General features: G+C 40.0%; 1 protein-coding gene across 1 annotated transcript in view; it reads left to right on the plus strand.

Annotated features, from left to right (window-relative positions):
* The first annotated feature begins 535 nt into the window (after positions 1-535).
* The window catches only part of RAPGEF4 (Rap guanine nucleotide exchange factor 4), a 139,521-nt gene continuing 125,064 nt past the window's right edge, over positions 536-14,992 (plus strand). The window contains exons 1-3 of the mRNA XM_009087997.4: positions 536-694; positions 10,845-10,987; positions 12,068-12,156. Coding sequence (XP_009086245.2) covers positions 630-694; positions 10,845-10,987; positions 12,068-12,156 — 297 coding nt within the window. The 5' untranslated portion in view covers positions 536-629. The remainder of the gene's footprint in view (positions 695-10,844; positions 10,988-12,067; positions 12,157-14,992) is intronic.

Genomic DNA, 14,992 nt, shown 5'->3' on the forward strand with positions numbered 1-14,992 from the left:
GCTGCCCCGCTCATTTTACACGCGCAAGAAATGAGAGACTTTAGCACACAGTTTCATGGGAGATAGCAGCAGACTGGAGGAAGGGTCCAGGAAAAATCCTGGAATGTGGACTACACCTTCCTTTCACTCGCTCACTGTGCTTTTACTGCTGGGGGCGGGGGAACGGGACAGACACACGGTGCTCTGGAGGGCCGATAAAATACTCCTGAGCTGCTTATTTCCATTAAAACGCTTGTATTGTCCCTCCAGTTGAAACCAAGTCAAGGTGAAGCAAGGGGAGGGATCACTAAGCCGGGCTCAGGTGTGGGCACTGAGCTCAGGAGAGCCGGAGGGGAACACCACCTTTTAAAAGGGGAGTGACTCCTTTCCTCCCCCTCCCCGGGCCGCTCCCTGCCGGCTGCGCTGGAGCAGGGCCGGGTATCTCCGCGGCCGCAGGTCCCAGCCCGGCCGCGGGCGGGCCGTGAGGGCGGCGGGCGGGCCCGCTCGGCCGCTGCGGCGGGGCCTGGGCGAGCCCATCGCGCCGTGCGCGCAGGGAGGGAGCGAGGACGGACGAACGGACCGACCGACCGGCGTGCGGGCGGGGGGAGCCGCCGCCTGCCGGGTGTGCGGCAACCTGATCCCGGTGCAACATGGTCGCCGCTCACGCCTCCCATTCCTCGTCCTCCGGCGAGTGGATCGCGTGCCTGGATAAAAGGTATCGGCATCTTCCCAGGAGCGGCTGCGGAGTGATGCTGTGTGTATGCATGTATATGTATGCGTGTGTGTTTGCGCTGACGCCCCCCATCCCCGCTCTCCATCAGATCGTGCCTTACATAAGGAGCGTGCAGGTGGGAAGCAGAACGCCTGGGGGAAGCCAGGGCGGCGGGCGAGGATGAGGGCTGGAAATAACTCCAGGCAGCGGAGGGGACAGGCAGTCCCCATAGGGATTGCTGCTCCCCGCCGGGAAGATCCAGCACGTGGTGGAGGAGGGGGAGCTCCGGGGCGGGGAGAGGGCCTGGGGCTGCCAGCCGGGGACCCGCCGTATCGGCCGTGGCAGACCCGCTGCGTTCTGCCCTCGTCCGCCCGCACCTGCCCTCTCGGCGCCCCAGCGCACCGGCCGCTGCCTCCCCTCCCTCGGCACACCGCCCCCGCCTCCCGCAGCGCCCGCGCCGCCCCCGCCCAGCATCGTCGCAAGGCGGACGGGAAAGGACGAGTCCCGCTTGTCCCCGCTGCGGCGCCCCGCGGCCCGCGGATGGCCCCGCGCTGCGGGTCAGGGGCAGGCGGGCGGCGGCACCGCGTGGGTGGGAGGCACAGCTGGCTGACGTGGGCTCTGAGGTGGTGTGCGCGCTGCCAAAAATACGGGCAAATTATTACTATTAACAAAGTAACGCTAAAAATTCTCTGCAGTGCTTTCTCTCGGGGGCTGCAGCCCTAAGTCTCGCAGTGTCGAGTGGCGTGGTGGGTGGTTTGAACGCCCTTTGCTGTATTCATGGCTTTGGTTCTTGGATTAGTTCAGAAGTCATTTAATGTCTGAACACTCACTGTGTCTCCTGTGGTCTAGGAATTTAGTTAACAAAAATGTAGACCATAGATACCCTATGGAGCTCAAAAGAAAGCTATCAGAGAGAATTGCCTTACGTGGTGTATGGCAGCTGCACATCCTGAGCCAGCTTTTCGCAGGTGGCATCAGTTGGGCTGTGCTGTGGAGAGAACCCTTTGTACGCACAGAGGGGACATTCCCCTTCTCATCATTTCCCCCCTTTTCAGGTAACTCTTAGTCTTGTAGGACTGCACTTATGATTAGGTTGTCCTTAACAGTCCAGGTAGCAAACTGTAAGTTAATGAAACTTGTGGGCTAGACACCTACCACAGACACTGATCCTCCTCTGTAACATGTGACTTAAGACTAACCTTTAGGGATCGAATAAGGTGTCTAAATATTGAAAGCACTCGTAAAGTAAATACAAACAGAGCTGTTGATGGTAATCTAGCTGTCTAAGAACCAAAGTGAAGCCTCTCTGTAAACTGACATTGAGCGGATGTGAAGGACTATGAGTCCCAGTACTTTTAGATTGGTGATCCTGTTGTTTCTGTTTTCCTACACACAATACCCTCTGAGATTCAAACTGTGAACTGAAATTCAGGGCTTAATGAAGTACATAGCCTTGGGGAGTAGATGATGTGTTTAGGAAACATATGTGTGGCATTTCATTTAGAAATCTCTGTCATAATTAGTAAGCTGACCCTTTCTGTAACACAAGTTTCATTATAACTGTTAAGGTGAAACTTTCACTTTTTGCTATTTGGAGTAAGCTAGTAGCACCAATTTATGGAGTGAAAAGAATAATTTCCAAGTGCTCTTAAGAATTATGCCTTACCCTTTTCCAGGAGGCAGCCTATATGTAGGACAAACCCATAACATGAAAGATTGTAGGTTTTTTCCTGGTCTCTGCTGTGCTCTGCTTTGTGATCATAGGAAGTACACTTATGCATTTTTTTCTGCTTTTCTACCTAAAAACATAGATAAAGTGTTTTTAATTAACGTACACACTTGTGTTTCTAAAGGGCATTTATTTTCTATTGATAATCTTACCAGTGTAGTAATTTGAATTATTGTCATTGTCTATGTATTTTAAATCTTTTAAAAATTGTATAGCATTTTCTATCCCAAGTGTGAATTCTGTGAATATGGGATCATTTAATGAGTGGATTCTCTATAGAGTACCATGTGTTTTTACCAAATAATAAATGGAGTTTTAATATGTTTAAGTCAATGAATATATTTCCAGAAGGAAAACCATTCTAAAACTGGTATGCTTTAGAATGTTAAGTGACCCTCAACAAAGACAATTAAAATAACATGTAATATGGATTATCCAGTATAATGATGTGAAAAAAAAAAAAAAAATCAAAATGGAAATAGCAAAATATATCATGTGCAGAAATTAATGTATTTTGTATTTGTTCTTTACGTTTTTTCCCCAAATCGTGTGTCAAAGTGGAACTACTAAATTTAAAATTAGAGCACATATAAAAATGAAGAACTGCCAAAATGTTACAGGAGAAGTGTTATTACTTTGTAGGGTCCTGTGGGCTGGGGCTACCGGTGCTTTCTCTGTGTGGCTTCCGTGCGTAGTTACTAGCCTCACAGATTAAGTCAAAGATCCACACTTAATAATCAAATACATGGGACAGTATTTATATATAAAGTTACAAGTGTAAAGGTAAGGAAAATTTCAGGATGCTATGCTCTATCAAGAATATTTAAATTTTACAGAGGAGAGAGAGGATCAGCAGTGAGCAACTGTACAAGTATCCCTCTAATCTTTTCTGTATGTCTGCTCTGCACATAATTTTAAAAGGGTCACTGATTTATGCATGCGTGTACAGTTAACTTAGGAAGAACGTCTTCTCTGTTCTCAAGTGTTCTTTTCACACCAAAAACCATCTGACCAGGAAATTTTCATGTTGACAGTATCTTTACTGAATGGTAAACAAACCATCTGACGAGGAAATTTCCTTGTTGACAGTATCTTTACTGGATAGTAGACAAACCATCTGACCAGGAATCTTCCATGTTGACGGTATCTTTACTAAATGGTAGAGAAAGTCTTTTTTACACAACTATTATTTCTCTAAATCTGGTCATATTTATGAATTCAGTTACTAGTTTTAATTGGATTTAGATGCAAGCTTTTAGGGATGTACAGCATGCACAACTGCTAGAGATCTCAGGATTTCATACCTGGCTATGGCCTCTGGTGTTTTTCTCTGAATTAAATGTAACCTTCAGTACCTTAGCCGACTGGAGGAATGGATCACAGGGCAAAGCATGTAACTTCACTGGCCTGTTGTGTTAAGAATGTTATGATCTTTGCCTAATGACTTATAAATTATTAAAGTAGGAATGGGCTTTTGAAGGACATATGGTACATACTGAGCCTTTATAACCTTGTCATGCTTGTTAGCCTTGCACCATTTATGTTTAAAAAATCTAAAATAATGCATACCGGGTAGTATCTCAGATCTGTTCCTCCCACAGATTTGAATGTAAATTCAGACTGAAGCTACATACCAGCAACATATTTGAATCAGGATTTGGTTTTTTAGTTCAGTGTAACATGTATATGAAATGCAAGCTTTGTTTGCTTAGTAGTAAACAAGAGATCCCTTGTGAGCATACAGATAGGCTAGAATAAAGAATTGATATTCTGAGAGAATTGTTGTAGAATAAATGGAGAAAATGCTTGTCATCCTCTGTAACCTTTATGCCAAAGATAATGGGATGTAGATTTATAATCAGGCAATATTATGAATAAAGTTGCATTATGATGCTGTTTTATTTAAAAATATATTTTTGTGCAATTGTAAAACTTACACTGTCTGCTATATAAATTCCTCCCTTGCTTTTTATTTGTAACAAATCCATAGGAATATCCCCATTTTCATGTAGTTTGCATCTGAACAAAATCATGGATATACACTGCAGTTCCGGTTGGCTTGTGTGCTTTGTGTTTTCTCTCTGTGTGTTGTGTGACTAAGCTGGTATATGCTTGGATCAAGTCTGTGTGGGGATATAGCAGCAGAAGGCACTGCAGTGGATGTGGAAACTCAGAGCTGTACAGACGTAGCCCAAGTGCTTTCTAGCACTCATGTGAGGGTGCAGTCTTCTGAGAGCAATGAATAACAGATTTACCTTTCCACATCATGCACCTCATTTTCTAGTTCAGTGCAAAGGTGCAGTCTTTGATGAATAATAAAAAAGCTTTTTCCTTTCCATGTTTTCTTAGAAAAACCAAAATAATTGTTTGTAGGTCTGTGCATTTAATGAAATTCAGATTAAATCCTAGTGAGAGCTGGAGTTGTATTTTAAACAAACTGTTCTATTTTTGCTCTCTGGTTTACACACTTGCAGTATTGGCTAACATTAGTTACATGTGATTGCAGTAAGTTACACACTTGTACCATGGACAGGTATTAAGAGGAGGTGATTACCCCAGCGTGTGTAAACATTGTCATAGCCCAGCAGAGCAAGGCAGTATGCGCACATGTCCGATAGGACATGATACATTCAAATTCAGCTGGTTCTCTTGTGAAGTGGCTGCATGATTGGTATGCTACACGTGCACCTGTAGGTTTTCTCTTTCACCAGATGATACTGGAAACATGTTTAAACTCTCGTTGCCTGAGTTCTTTCTGACATGTTGTTAGGATTTGAGCTCTAAAATCCTATACTCTGAGCAGATTAAATTTCTTTTATAACAAAATTCCATATTCCAGCAAAGGAATAAAAAAGCAACAAACTTTGTTGCTAATTGAAATTGTGCCCTCAAAGTCAGGTGTTATATCAGTCACCAGCTATTTTCTGAATACACATATTCTTCTTATCTAGCATGACATCTGTTTTTGTCTCCATCTTACAATTTGCTGCATTTAACAAAGCTTATCATTCTAATGATACTTTCTTTGTGCTGTATTTTCTGCTCTGTGTTTGTCATGATCAGTTACTATTTCGGCTGCTTTATCAATATCTGTAGATGTTTCCTGAACTGACTTTCCCTTTCATCTTTGAATTTGTCAGTTGTCAATCTGTAAAATTTCTTTCATTGTGGCTGGAAATTTTAAATTTTCACTTGCTGTTCCAATACAGATCCTAAATCAGGAAAGGAGCATTTGGCATGGTGTTAGGGGTGAATAGTGGTGGCCAGAGTTTGAATCGATGGATATCATCACTTCCATATTGTTCAATTACAGATTTCATTTGCAGTGTATCTCAGAGTCTGTCTTCATATTAAAGTGCTTTTAATGTTTATTATGAAGCTACAGTGCTGGTTAATGTAATTTCATCTGGATTTACTTCTGTCAAATGGAATTTTAACTGTCCTGAGCTCCAGTTTATGTTTATGAAATTTGGAAGTTTAATTCAATGTGATTTAGTCACATCTTGATTACAAAGCATTTGTAATATATAAAGATTCTCATAAATGAAGGAACATAATTCTCTTGAATTAGTCTATCTTTCTAGACAGCAAATGAAGGTGGAAAAGAGTCTATTTCCTGCTAGATCTATATTGTTCAGGTAGTGTATTTTTAACATGAGAGAAATCTTTATGAATATAACCAGCTAATAAATACATATTTTGCCATTCTACTGTATATACAGATCTAAGAATTGATCTTTTGGAAGGATGCATAATTGATACATCAGGGCATGTAAAGAAATGAGCACACTTGGTTGCTCTGTTTAACTCTCCAATATTTTTTCAGTGTATTGATCAAAATTATTTAATTGAGTAATATGATAATGAGGTAGGTAAAGGAGAGTCCCTTATATTTGCCTTTCTTTTGTCCTCACTAAAGAAGACAGAACTCAACTCTAACAAATTCTGTCTGACTGCAGCTGGCAGCCAGTCAGTCTGCATTTAACTGGCTGAACATTTGGTAGGTGTGTAGAGCAGGATTATCTACAATATTTCTTGTACCTCATGTACAGGACCTGAGAGATTATCTCAGGGATTCTCAGTGTAGGTGACAGTAGTAATTAACTGAAAACTAAGCCTAGCAATTTTACTTGGGTTGTTTTTGGTTTTTTTTTTTTATACCTAAACTCCAGAATGGTTTAGGTGTGTAAGAGTCCTAGGAAAGAGTGTTTAAATAAAATTCTGTTTTGTCAGAGAAAATGAGAATTGGAATCCCAAAGTCTATTAAAATGACATTCAAGAGAAAAGAATAGAAATGTGATTATTGTTTAAAAGCCTCATGATGAGGCTTTTCCCATGACAATGGAAAGAGGATCTGAAATGTGAGTGTTGAAAACAGATTTGGTAATACCACTCTAAAAAGTGAAAAGTGCTCTTGGTGGGAGTTGATTATCTTCTGCTGCCATTAAAGTAAACCCTTATCGAGAAACTGCTTCAGTTTAAAAGTAACTTCATTTATTGTTAGCATTTAAGTGCCTTACTACACTAATCTAAAATGCTTTGATAGATCACTGGTATTCCACTCTTAAACTTTCCTTTCTCAAAGAGAAGTGAGAAGTCAAAGAGTCTTACAGCATTGTGTGGAGGAGAGAGTTGCAGTATTGTCCTGCTCTCACTAAGAAGATGGTCTGTTGGTGCTGGTATTTTTCTACATCCTACAGCATTGTTTTTCTGCATATCAGGAAAGGACAGAAGAAAGTACAGGGAGCATAGAGAAATGATCTGGTTTTAATTGGCATTCCTTGGTGCTGTCTACTTGCTCATGTTTCACAGCTGAATGTATTTTAAAGTACTATTAAATTCACTAAATGGCCCATGGTAGGGGTTACTGGTACTTTCCAGCTCGTAGAGTTTGCCTTTGCATCTTTGCATTGATGCTTTTTTTTTCATAGGTAGTCAAGCAGACATTGTCAAGAAAATTTTGTCTCTATAAAATATGCTCCTGCAATCTTCACATCCAAATAAGGAGGGATAAAATAATCTTTAAAAAATGTCTTATTGACATAATTGAATAGGAATGTGTAACTAGCATTGATGCTATCACTTGTATATGTAGCTGTGATGTTGTATTGAAGAAGCAGAAGATAGATGATGTCTTGTGTGCAAACTTTACTGCCAGCTAATCACTTACTGTGCGCTGAAGAGGCAAATTAGTAAAATAAATAAGAAGGCATTTTGGGGTCAAACAAGCAGAAAGGCTTCTAGGGTTACTCTTGTTTTTCATTCCTTCCTAATAATTTATTTGGTAGTCCCGTTTTGCTACTCTTGAAGTGCCCCCTTGGCTTTGGCTACAATGAAATGAGATGTCAGCACAGTTTGACTTAAATTTTATTTTAAATTGGGTGGGGTGGTCTAGGGAGGAGGTGCTTTGCTTGCCTTAAAATACTTTTACTCCAGCTCATACATCCACCAAATGAGAGCTGGAGAATCTTAATTGGTTCAATACATTTGTTCATTCTTTTAGATTAACCTATGGTCCTAATTCCATACATTGGTCTTGAGATTTCAGAAATGGGCGCAGGACAGAAGCTTTAGCAGAAAATCAAGAGGTAGCTGAAGACCCACTGAAATGCGTTTTTTGACTTTGTTTGCTCATGGATGTGAGATTGTAGCTCTGCAGCATCAGCAGTGAAGGGATACTTCAGCAGCATCAGCATCCATGTAACAGAACAGAAATAATCCTGCACCAGCAGTAGTTCAGCAGAGGAGGACAAGGTCAGTGAGACTGAGCAGTGGTGATCACAGAGAACTGTCTTTGGGTACTCTGATGAGGTATCTGGAAAAGTCTTTCCAGGGGCTTTTGGCACCATATTTGGAATGTTAGGGATATTCCTTGGGATTGACTTGTGCAGTGTATCTTTGTGTTCTGGGGAATGGTTCCTTTTTGGATTAATACCATTGCCTTTTTAAAGTGTGACTACAGTGAAAATAAAGCTTGACTAATTCTCCATCTGCCAGCAGTAGTACTTTTCTATTAATAGATTGAATCATTAATGGTCTAAAGACTATAATATAACATTAGCTGTTTAAGTATTACTCCAAACTATGCCTTACAAAAACAAGTTTACAGTAAGATAGCTATGATGAAGAAGCAAATTTATGTTGTCCTGTCCTGTTTATGTTCCAGGTTAGGGAGCTTGTACTTAGCAAACAGACAACAAAATTTGGCATCATAAATAGATTCATGTTAAGTTAATGATAATTATTGTCAAGTTAATGATAATTGCTGTGATGATAATTTTATTAGAAGATGCTTTGTAGAAAGTGGTCAAACTTTGCCTGAGTTTTGCAGGCCTGTGGAAAAGCAGTTAATTGATGCCATGGTACGTTTTTCTCAGTAATTAATACTTGGCTTTTGAAACAAGATTCATTGCTATAGATTATAAACACTTAGTAGAAATGAGTTTGAGTGCTACTAATATCACTGTTGCAGTGCAGTCTGAAATTTTACACAGGCAAGATTTCATGTGCTCCTAAGGATAAAGGCCACCTCAGCTTGGGAAATCTGTTGTTAATTCCTTACTCCTTAACACTGGGGACATTTCCCAGGAGCTCTGAAAAAAATCCAAAGGCATCTTGTTATCAGACAAGTTGAATCCTTGTTAATTTTTATGAATAGGAATTCATTATCTTAACCAAACAGCTAAATCTTGAACTGGATGATTTTCTGAGAATGATCTCACCTTTCTGAGTTGTTGGGTTTTGCTGTTCTTTTTGAGAGTCTGTAAATTAAGGTAGTTAGTGTTTCAAGAGTTAGTGTAGTTTGGGTAGGGATCTTGTATAAGTAGATTGTAAATCTGTTTGCAAGCTGAACCTCCTAATCTACTTAAAAGGATTTTGACAAGAGAGGTAATGCTTATTAGTACTTGTCAGCTAGTGCACAGTCAAGAAAAAAAGAAATGGGTGAAAATCTTACATGAAATATTTCAAAAGAGAGCTATTGTAGTTGATTGTAGTTTGAAGTGGTAAGAGGATGTCACTGTGATGTAGAAGCAAGTGCATACACCAGAGAATTATTATTCTCATCTGTAGTTAATAAGGGTAAATTGGAGTATAAACGAGAATAGAGATTTAATCCCTCCTAGACATAATTTAATAAGAAAGATGAGATACTGAGATGCATTGCAAGTAGGATCTGGGTTTCTTCACTGAGATAAAGATTTGGATTCCTTAAAGTCTTTGATTTCGAAGAGGAATCTTTAAAAAATCATGTAGGAAGGAGTGCTTACACTGTTAGTATAACAATAAGGTGAATAAAGATATGTATTTGTGAACTTAGTCTTTGTTCATTGTAGCTACCTTCAGTTTGTTATAAGCTCACCCACTGGCGAAAAGGACATTTTTGTCAGTAAAATTAACTAGCAACTTTTGAGTGAGTGATAAGTCTAATGATTACTAGCAATTATCTCTCTTTCTGTTATGCCTCTATACATGAATAATTTCTTCATCTGATCCAGCATGATGTCCTAGGAAAATTCTGTTTCTTTCTGTCTGTAGTGGTTTGCATTTAGTCTGTTATAATTTTTTTTTCCTAATGCTGGCAGCTAATGTTTGGCTTACCTGCTGATTCCTGATCTTTGATAATCTCATTTAAAGTGTGTTACAGAACTAATTCACTTTATTTTCATAAATATGTAGTAATATGCTGAACCTGCTGAACTGCTGGTCCACGTGCTACTTTGTTGTAGAGAGCTCTGCAATTTTATTTTTATTGAAATATTGTATTTTTTTAAAAGGTGTTGCTGTCAAAGGTTTAAAATATTTACATATTGGAAATAAAACTCGTGACTGTTACCGATCAAAAATGAAGATTCTTGCTTGCATATTGAATTTGTCCAACACGAAGAGACAGAAACTTCATGGAAGAGAAGATACATATTAGTCTTCCTTCTTCCTTGAAAGTGCGAAGAAGAAAGTCAGTTTATAGTCAGTAAAATGCAGAAGAGAAGCTTGGATGTAGGAGTTACTGTTGGTATATAATCCTTTCCATTTAGCCAGATGGAGAACATTTGTTTTGGGCACTGATTCCACAGACCTCTGTGTGTTTGGACATCTGTTTGTTAATGTTTTCTTACAAACCTAAAACCAAATATTCTAAGATCTTTAGGATAAGGACTGTATCATCACAAATACTTGTACAGTGATGCTACATTGAGACTTTGGTGCTAAGTGGGTTACTGGACTCTGCCTGTGTTGAAATAAGAATCATGCACAAGTTGATAAAGGGCAGTTGTTAGGATGTCTTGAAGGACTTCATTATGAAGTTGTAAAATGCATTTAAATTTGTTTATATTATGGTGTGATATTTAATGCAAGCATTTTTAAGTTTGGTGCATGCATGGGGATGTTTCTCTGATTAAGCCCTTGTCTTTTGTTTTCCTGCAGGCCTTTGGAACGTTCTAGTGAAGATGTAGATATAATATTCACACGACTGAAAGAAGTGAAAGCTTTTGAGAAATTTCATCCAAACCTTCTCCAGCAGATATGTCTCTGTGGATATTATGAAAATCTGGAAAAAGGAATCACATGTAAGATAGCTTCATATGATTATGTATTTTATGTAGATAAACTTGGGGGTTAGGCTGTGGTTGTCTTTAGGAGATTGATGAGAGCAGAATCAGTGGAATGTTTACAGTCACAGTCATGGGGCAAGGCAGGACTCAAGTGCTGCTTGCTCTACAGATGCAGTGCATAGCGAATCGATGTTAACAGGGCATACAGAAGGATGTAAGACTCTGCCACCGTTCTGTTGAAAGATTACAAGCCAGTCATTGGACTTAAGCCTCATTTTTCCACTGTAAATGTATTATTGATTACTTTTGCCAGTGCTTTGTGCTGTCAAGGGCAAAGGTGTGTCAGCGAGGCACATCACTGATAGTGTGTGGTTTCCAGGCACCCTGGCACAGGCCAGGCCTGCAGAGCTGCAAACTGCTGAGAGGTGCAGCAGCTCCGTGCCTGCTCTGGCAGCCTGTGGGCCTGAGGTAGGTGCACACCTGTGCTTGGTGTGTGAAGCTGAGATGGAAATTAGTGGTAGTCCTGTGATGGGAATGCATACCAGGGGAATAGCTGATGAAAACCTGTGGTATTAGTAAAGTCTCAGAAACACCTCGGGTAAATCTGGCATGCAGCACTGGGGATTGCTTAGAGTAACAGGGATTTTGATGCTCTGTAATCATACAGTTTGTATGCTGCCTGGACAATTAAAGTCTTGCAGTTGCTATTCAGCCAGAACTCTTACTGGTAGCTGTGTCTGCCCTGGAAGATTGTGAATTTCAAAGGGACATTTTTCAGAAAAACTTTTTCCTTGTTTTTGTTGTTTCTTTGGTTGGTTAGTTAATTAAAAGAAGAGTAGAACAGAAGCAAACTGGAGAGAAGAGTGAAGCAGTTCTGTGTGCTTTCATTGTTTCCATAGTGAATTGACTAGTTTACTAAAATACGTGCTTTCCAGTGTCACTGCAAGTATTACTGTAATAGTAAATAAGTAATCTCATCTGGCAAATTGGATGGTGCCAGCAGTGACTGCAATATTGCAGTAATATGAGAGAGAAAGTTTATTACTGTTGCTAAACTTAGTGATAACTCTTATTTACAAGATTTCATCTTTCCAGTATTCCGTCAGGGTGATATTGGGACGAATTGGTATGCTGTGCTGACAGGATCGCTGGATGTGAAGGTGTCTGATACAAGCAACCACCAGGTAAAATTGATTTTTCATTGCAACCATCCAGTCACTAGTACAAAGGAAGAACCCCATTTATGGTGAGGTAGATATTGACACATTCTACACAGATGTTTTTTCATATCACAAGGATTTAAATGTTCCTCTGAGTCTCTTTTGGTCTTAGTTGTCCTTTGTCTAAGGAAGGCAAGTCATGCCATTGATTTCAAGAAGCTGAAATGGAATGCTCTGGAAATGGTCTACATTTCAATGTGAAATGAGTCTCCTCTGTCTTTTCTAGTAGTGCTATTGAAGTTGTGCTAAAGATTGTGTTAATTCATTCCCTTGAAACATTTTAATTCAGTTCTTGTTCAGGAAGTTCAAAGTGAAGCCTCTGGCAGTGCAGTCTAATAACAGCATAATGCAGTCTCTGCTACAGAAATTGGGAAGTAGTGTAGTAATAGCAGACTACTGGAACTGCTGCCAGGTTGGACAAGAAGCCTATAGGTAATACCTATCCAGTGGTAAGAAACAGAAGAACAAGTAAGATTCTCCCCAAATTTAAAGTGGTTTCTCAGTATCTTGGTGCTCTTGGATTTATAAAATTTAGAGTAAATAAAACCCCAAAGGGATGAGATACTTCTCCTAGAGTCTCCCATCCGTGTTGTCTAATGTCATGCACTTGCTGCTGTGAGCTCAGTCTTCTGGGAAGGCATGCTGTCCCTTCTCTGCTCCCATGTTTGAGACCAGTGATTGTCCCATGATGTGGCTTGGCATGAGGTTGTACCTCTGATAAGGAACTCGTTGTGCCTTTGCATGGGTAGTATAGCTATCCAGAACCTTACAGAGACTACTACCCATTTTCCCCACCTGGATTGACTATAGCATGTGTAGGGAGGGATGGTGGTGTTGTATTCTTTGCCCAAAGTTTGGCTGATTGAGGAAAGTTTTTTGCTCATAGCACAAATTGGACTTTTTTCACTTTGTTGAGGATCCCATCACCATTGAAATTGGGTCAGAATGCAAGTCAAGGCAGTGGGTCTTTTTATTTCCTGCAGTAGAATGGTAGATGCAAAAGGAACTTCTTTCATAGTATTTTTAGCAACCTCTTCACTGTACTAAGTAGAGATTGATTGAGAGTATAATTAGCTTAATTTGAGCAATTCTTGGCATGGCCTGGCTGTCATTGGTATTGTCACAATTTGGAAGAGTACTGGGCTCTTATGAGACCCTTTTCTGTGGATGTCTGAAGCAATCAGGATTTTCCAGTGTTTGCCAAAAGATGGCACTACACTGTTACGAAGAGCCAATGCTCTTTACTCAAAGTGATATATCTGCACAATCTGGATGTTAAATTAACAATCTCTTTGGAGTGTTGATTTGTTCCATTACATGGAGTATGGAACACTTCAGTTTCTTAATGAATATAATGTAAATATTTTTTTCTGCTTGCTCAGGTTAACTTCATTTTCCTGCCAGTAGGAAGCTGTTGAACTACAATTCACGATTTCATACCTTACATTTCCTTCTCACGTGAACAACTGACTGAATTCTTACCACTGCCTAGCTGCATTAGAATACAGCCTCACTGCCAAAAACATGGCAGCCCATGCATTTACCATTCCTGTGTGAATAATGTTCATGTTTGGGGATTCCTAAATACTGTTTGAGTCAAACATTTTCTCTGGTTTTGCTCCAGCTTGGGGTTTATATCATGCCCCTCCTTGTCCATTCTTGGTCTCCTTTTCATTCTCCTGCCTGTAGCTCTAGGATGTGGTTCCTGTACAGTTTTGCCTGTACTTGTTGGCCTGGTGCTGGTCATTCTTGAAATTGAAGTACTTGCTAGCACTCCCTGCCTACTGTGCTCACTGTAAACCCAGATGATGGAGGCAATAAGGTGTTGTATTGCTGTCAGGACAACCCTGGCACACTCAGCTGACAGCATTGTGCTCCCATTTGGGGATAGATGACCAGTGCTTAAGATGTAGGAGTGCTTGAAGCACATTTTCAAATCACATCACCCAGGAGTGAAGGTGCTTTGCAAAGTTGTAATAATGACTAATTGCTCTGCTGTTACTATTTTACCATAAATGGCACTAATGCTAATGAGAAACTTCCAGCAGAGCAGGACAGATACTGATGTTTACCTGAGTTTAGAAGTTTGTAGACTCATGTAAAAGTACAGGATTATTCCGTCTTTCTAGAAGGAGAGAAGCTAACTTGATATTTATTTTGCTACTAGTTAAAATGCCTTTAGACATGACTAATTAATTTGGACACTGTTTAATACTTCAGATAAACAGGAGGTTGTGTTAGATGACCTCCTGAGTTTTCTTGCAGCTTGAATTATTCTATGATTATACGATGATGCCTACAGTGTTAATGTAAACATGGGAAATCAAGTCTCTTGATTAAAAATATAGGAGTTCCATTTTGCTAGGTGTTTATCTGTGTACTTGGAAAACTTAAATTTCATCAGGCCTAGGAATTAATGCATTGTGTAACAGCTACCATGTGCTATCTCTCTGTCTAGTCATCTTTGGTGATTGATAGCTTTATCCCATGAGAAGTGCAGTAAGTTATTGTGCACTTGGTCCCTACTAAAAATGTCTTAATAGCCTTTGTTCCTACAGAGGCGTGGAGGAACATGTCTTGCACCAGAAATTAAATCTTAATGTACTAATGGATCAAGACTTCAGTGAGGTATTAATTCACACACATTCTTACTGCAGAGCAGCTTACTAATGTAGATGCCTGTGATTTCTCTCAGAAAACATTTGTAGAACTGATTAGGACCAAGTTGAGCATTCATACAAACAGAAACATTGATATTAGCTATTATTTGATATTATAATAACAGGAACTATTACATCTG

Source organism: Serinus canaria, chromosome 7, assembly GCF_022539315.1.
Source record: "Serinus canaria isolate serCan28SL12 chromosome 7, serCan2020, whole genome shotgun sequence".
NCBI lineage: Eukaryota > Metazoa > Chordata > Aves > Passeriformes > Fringillidae > Serinus > Serinus canaria.